The 6277-nt window shown below is 50.0% G+C and overlaps 1 protein-coding gene across 1 annotated transcript; it reads right to left on the reverse strand.

Annotated features, from left to right (window-relative positions):
* Window positions 1–245: 245 nt before the first annotated feature.
* On the reverse strand, window positions 246–5297 carry POLR3D (RNA polymerase III subunit D). The gene is made up of 9 exons (XM_043562024.1): window positions 5150–5297; window positions 4774–4943; window positions 3773–3816; window positions 2992–3143; window positions 2708–2832; window positions 2357–2525; window positions 1719–1984; window positions 1141–1293; window positions 246–1040 (listed from the first exon to the last, which is right to left on the reverse strand). Exons 2-9 carry the CDS (start codon window positions 4936–4938, stop codon window positions 918–920), a joined length of 1197 nt encoding a protein of 398 aa, XP_043417959.1. The 5' UTR covers window positions 4939–4943; window positions 5150–5297; the 3' UTR covers window positions 246–917.
* Between the last annotated feature and the right edge of the window lie 980 nt (window positions 5298–6277).

Genomic DNA, 6277 nt, shown 5'->3' on the forward strand with positions numbered 1-6277 from the left:
GGGAGGAGTCTCTGACTTCACCTCTGGTAGAACCTTTGGCTTGCAACTCACCACAGTGAACCGGCAGCACTTAACTGCTCAGGAGAAAATGGGCAGAGAAGGGCCTGAACCTATACCTTGAGAGCCTCAGGGCCTAGGGGGGGATGGGAGGTGCAGCAAGAAGGCAGAGATACAGCAGCTCTATTCACTTCTCTCAAGAGATTCTTGAAACCTCTATTTTGTTTGAAAACAGACTCAGGCAAAGGGAAGGGAAACTAACATTTATTGAGTGCCTACTGTGTATATCTGGCCTTGTGCAAGGAATTTTCATCTACAACATTCCATTTAATCCTCACACCAACCCTGTGAGGTAGGTATTATCCTCATTTTTGTCCTATGAGGAGTATGAGGCTCAGAAAGGTTAGGTAGTTTGTCCAAGGTCACACAGCTAGTAACTGATGGAACTGGGACTGCACACTGAGTCCCAGAATAAAAAATTCCCTGCTCTCTCTCCAACACTGTTTCTTGGGAAGGAGGAGGGAGCAAAAGCAGCAGCAGTCTTTACGCTTCCTACCCTGAGAACAAGACAGTCAGCAAGAGAAGGAGACTGGGCTTTCCCACAGACCCTCCCCTCTCTACCAGGGGAGGGTGCAGTCATTTGAAGAGATAAGACATAAATACAAAAATAAATAGAAGGGACAAGCCCCCCAGCAGCGAGGATGTGCAGGATCCATGCTGTGGGAAGGCCACTGTGCCATTCACAGCTGCTGTGGGAGGGAGCCACGTGGGCCCTATGGGGAAAACTGGGACAATGGCCGCCAAAGGCTGGAGTGAGTGGGCTAAACAGGCCCCTTCTGGGTCGCACAGATTTGGGAACAAAACGTCTGGAGCAGGCAGCAGCCGTGGGCACAGTCACCATCATCCTCCATCTGCTCATTTTACCGGTGTTTGTGATCCAAGAGGGACTCAAAATCGGGGGAACATACAAGTTTGTGCTTTATGTGTCCCAGGACTGTCATCTCACCCGTCCTACTGTCTCCAAGGCCCACGGACACCAGCTCCTGCCAACCAACAGAGACAGTGAGGAGAAACAAACCAAACAGCTCATTACTCAGTCCTATGATTCTCATGTGATAATCCCCAACCCCTACAGACTCTCACCTGCAGAAAGGAGCAGGTGGTTCCCATCGTTACATCTAGAGTCACCTTGCCCAGGAGGAGCTGCACCTTCCCGGACTTGCGGATGAGCAGCTTGCCAACCTGACCCTCTGTCAGGTCAGCCAGGGTACAAGCATTCTCTGCCAGCCTGGCTTCCTGTGGAGAGAATCAGGAGATGGACACTGGGTAAGGAGCCGCTTCCTCCATCCTTCATGGATGAAACCTTTTCTAAAGGAAGGCAGCAGCAAAGGTTAGAATGAGCTCCTCAAGAAGGCCTTTTCCCAAGGCTGCCTGTCGTTGGCTGAACGACAAAACCCAAATAAAACAGATGAACGAATGGACAAAATATTCATAATTGCTGACATTTTCTCATTTGTACATGTTTAAAATATTTCATTGTAAAAAGTAAACACGTGTAATTGGGGTTGAAGTACAAAGCCCCAAGCCCCTCATGGGTAGAAAGAACAAATGTGTATTATTTTGGCATTTCAGCTTGGGTGGCACACTTTTGCCTCCCCAACAGGTTGCTGTTTCCCTTCCTGGTCCCCCCGCATTTTCACAGAACTCACTCCTGAGCATACCCGGTCTTTCTCCTGCTTTATAACCACCATCTGTCCATCCTCGCTCTGCACTTCAGTCTTGATAGGCTTGATGTCCTGGGTAGGTGGCTGACCAGGGAGTGTGTCTGGCAGCTGAAGAAACAGCAACTCTTCATCCTGGGTGAGGCTCAGCTCCCTGAGCAGCTCTGCCACAGATACGTCCTTTGGAAGGCTTGGGGTCTTTCTGGCTGTTCTGGGAGGAACCTTCATCTTGGCCTCCTCCTCCTCATCCCGGGGCTCCTCTTTAACTGCCCAAGATAACAAATGGAAGAGCTATCAAGTGGCCACCCTCTACGTCCTCTCATTGTACCCATCCCTTCATCCTTGTCTGCTTCACTGTCACTCAGCTAGGAAGCTGGAGGGTTATGGTTATGAAGAAGGACCCAGGAGTTGTATGACTTACCTAAAAAGGATTATCTGAGGCTGACCCACAGATCCATGGAAGCATGAACCCTCTGTGAGTGAGAACTTACAGTCTCTGTAAGGTCATGTATTTTACAGCTAGAACGTGGGGGAGGGGGATCTGCTTATTAGTCTGGGAGGTTCATTCCTAGGGAGGATTCAGGTGAGGGGGGGGCATCCACAGGAAAGGATATGAGACGTTAATGGACACAGAGTACCTCTCACAGCAGGTACATCCACCTCCATGTCCTCTTCCTTGGGGCCACCCAGCCAAGGCTTAACATCTGGTTCTTCATTCTCTTCCTTGAAAAGCCATCCTGAGTGAGCCAGCGGCAGCTGAACAGGCATGTTTCGAGTGTCATTCCTCAGCCCAGGGTCATCGATGAACTACCAGAGAAGAGACAGGGGGTCACATGGTCTGGCTAGCATACACACAGGTGGACTGCAGCCCACCTCAGCCTTTTCTAACTGAAGATTCCTCCTGCTCACAGGCTTCCAGGACATCAGAGAGTTCTGCCACCAAGCTCGGCCCCCCAGAAGCCCATTCCTCCCAGTCTGCCGGTACCTACATCATCCTTCTCCAGCATGCGCAGGATCTGTTTCGTTTCTTCATCTGTCTCCCTCTTCTCTTTTTTGATGTTGATGATATGAGAGGGCCCCATGTCTGACACATCCACTGTCTTATCCCAGTTCCCTGCAGGAAATCACTCAGTTCACCAAGGGTACGAAAGAGGCCAACAGCAAGGAAAACTAAACTGGGAGCAAGGTAATTTTACTGCCCTTGCCCTTCTCTCAGGCAGTCTGAACTGAAATCCACTGATTCCTTCCTCCCGGAACCCCAGCAGCTTGGTACCCTTTTTCTTCATCATTTCAGCTGGGCCCTGCTCAAAGATGGAGTGGGACTGGATCACTTCTGGGCGGCCCCGCCCCCGTCCATGCCCCTCTCGCTGCCGGTCTCTATCCCTGTCACGCTTCTCCTTCTTGATGGTTACTTCTTCCTTGGGCCTAGAAAAGAAAATGGATTAAGGAAAACCACTCATTCACTCCACCTCAAAGAATTGGTCTTACTTCCTCACACCACTCTGCTCCTCCACCTGAATGGATAAGTAGAGAGCCAGTAACTGTATCAGAAACAGAACCCAATACTAAGTTTAGCTAGCACCTTTTCTACCTGATGGGGCAGCATCCTTTCAGTTTGCTTTGCTTTACCTTCTTGCTTGAGAAGAACTGTATTAGAATTATAACTCAAACGCTGAATTACAGAGACTGCCCCCAATGTGGACTTTTTACAATTGCCTGAAAGCAAAAGGTTGTAATACAAAAGAACATAAGTGAAAACCTGATACATCTTTGTCTAAACTAATGGCTCTCAACTCCAGCTGTAAAAAAATAATCACTGTTGCATTGCAAAAAAGTTAAATCACCATTTCTAGAAATGGATTTCTAGGCATCAATATTTTTTTAAAACTTGCACATTAGAATCACCTGGAGCCAGGGTTGAAAATCACTAGTGAAAAAAACTAAATATGCACATTTAGATGTCTGAGGAAATAACATACCTAGTTATTTCCCAAAAGACCGAAATTCAGAGCAAGTAAATAAGGGGAAAGTTTTTAGAAGGCCCAGCTACTTACTCTTCCTTGATTTTCCGACTGATGATATTTGGGGTGAAGGTTTTCTGAAAGTAAAATATGGGAGTCACTGATTTGGTAAGTTCTGATCCCAAAGTACAGAGAAAAATGACAACTCTCAAAGGGCATCTTGTATGGACCAAGACTACCACTCTACATTCCACACTGTTGCCAGTGATTTACAGAGACATATGTGTACTTAAGAGGGAAGAACAGCATGTTGTGGTAACAGTGGGCTTACGGAACAGGATACCAAAAACCATTAAGCTAGCAGCCTCAGCTTCTGCCCTCTGAAAAGAGAGCCCTCGGGATTTCTAAAACTTAATTATCTAATCTCACTTCTTGTCCTCAAACAGCTATAGAAACCATTGAGTATCACAGGAAAGAAGTCTAGCAGCAAGGCTCAAGTAGGAAGTAGGCCAGCACTCACAAATGGATGATAGCCTTAGACTGCCACCAGCATTTCCCAATGCAAACAAGTCTTCAAACACTGGCTGCTTTATGCTTGTTATCCACCCCACCCCCCAATTTCAGGGGTATCCCTATATCTACAGTCATAAACACAACAGAAAAGGTCACAGAGCCTCTTATGCTGTGCCTAGGATTCATTACACTCTAGATAAAAGTTTGCCCCTTAGGATCCACGGCCAATTCAGAACTCTAAAACTGCAGGCAAAATTTATGCCTGCTGGCTTCCATGGTTTCTTAAAGGTGTCTAAAACATATAAAAAAAGGTAAATAAACAATGCTCAAGTTGCTTGGGAACTAGTTAGGATTCTCGGCCCTTCAGCCATCTCCAAGAAACACGTCAACATCTTGTACCCTGTATCTAGACTTAAAGGTAGGGCAGGCTCCCTTGAATTTGTTGGCCAAAGTCTGGGGACAAGATTTGTTAGGCCCAAAGCCACGCCTGGCACAAGGCAGGCCCTACGTGAACATCGGTAGAACTCCAGGTCCTGGAATTCAAGGTAGTTGGGTTTCTTTAGAAAGGTGCCATCGGGTACCTTCTTAACTCCTCCGAGGGTGAGGTCCCTGGAGCGGATGGAGGGAAGACGACCTGGGGTAAGTGGAGGGGCCGGCCTCCGCCCGATAAGCCCCCGGGCCCCAGAGAGGAGGGGTCGGGGCCCTCCCGGACCACTCGGCTCGCCTGCGGCGTTTCCTTGCGACATGTTGCCTGGGAGAAGAGGATGAAAGGGGCAGCAAAGTCACTCGAGGGGGCGGACACGCGGACCCTGGGCGGAACCCTGCCCACGTGGCCACCCGCCCCCCAGTCAGTGCGTCCCTCCCTTTCCACGTGGCAAGACTCCCCGGACCACCCACTTAGAGAGCTTGGCTAGCCCTCTGCCCAGGACCCGGGTCAGGCACGAGGCTGAGACGCACCCCAGCGCCCCCGAGCTGTGGCTCCACACCAGGCGCGTCCCGACTTCACCTCCGACGCGGCCCGCAGCCGGCCCTGAGTCTCTCCGCCCGGCGGAAGTCTGCGTGGCAGGGTCCGGGCGCCGCCATCTTGCCGCGGGGCGGAAGTGAGGTCGATGGGCGGGGCCGGGCCACAGTATTTATCCGGCGGCGCCTCGCTCCCCTCCGCCTTCTCTTCCCGGTTCTTCCCGGAGTCGGGAAAAGCTGGGTTGAGAGGGCGAAAAAGGAAGAGGGGTGTAGGTTACCCTGCGGTGCCGCGTTCGGGGGTCTTGGCCAGCGGCGAGTCGGTAGACGCGTCCAGCTCGGGGTCCGGGGGTCTTGGCACGGCACGACCCAATATGGGGATTTGCCGTGGCGGAGCCTCTGGGAGCAGTGGGGTCGCGGCTCCGGACAGGGCGAGGGGCCGAGAGCGAGATCCGGACTCAGAGTTGAGGATCCCTGGGTCCGGCCGAGTTGCGGCTGCGGGCTCGATGATGACCTTGGAGTGGTCATTGTACTCTGGGCTCCGGCCTCGCCCTCGCTTGGGGGGTGTCCCTTCCCTGGATTCCTGGTGGGGTCCTGTAGTGGGGCTGTGGGCGCAGCGCTAGGGCAGCTGTGGCGGACTCTTGTTCCAAGCCCGGAACCTGAAAAACGAAGGTTGATCGACTGGGAGGCAAGAATTTAAAGAACTTTTATGATGATTCCAGCATTTGTAATTTAACATAAAAAAATGCCTTTACTGTTCTTCTCCCCACCCCCAAACCATGTAAAAATCACTTAATACTGCGGAAAGTTTGAGGGAAGGAAAACGTTTCTGCTACAATTCCACATAGAATACTACTTTTAAAACTTCTGTAAAATATTACAATCCCTTTCATAGAGCTGTCATATTGTACTACAATTTTGAATCCTTCCTTTTGAAATAACATTTCTTTCTTGATGCATCAAATAACTGATGTAATTCTCAATGGCTATGTCATGATTTGCCTATTTTCCTATTTGGACGCTTAGGTTGCCCCCCACCCCCACTCCCGTAAATAATGCTGTGGTGAACATCTGGTGCATCTAATGTTTTTTCTTCTTTTGGATTATATTCGTAGGACTAGCTTTTTT

Source organism: Prionailurus bengalensis, chromosome B1, assembly GCF_016509475.1.
Source record: "Prionailurus bengalensis isolate Pbe53 chromosome B1, Fcat_Pben_1.1_paternal_pri, whole genome shotgun sequence".
In the NCBI taxonomy this organism is placed as follows: Eukaryota; Metazoa; Chordata; class Mammalia; order Carnivora; family Felidae; genus Prionailurus; species Prionailurus bengalensis.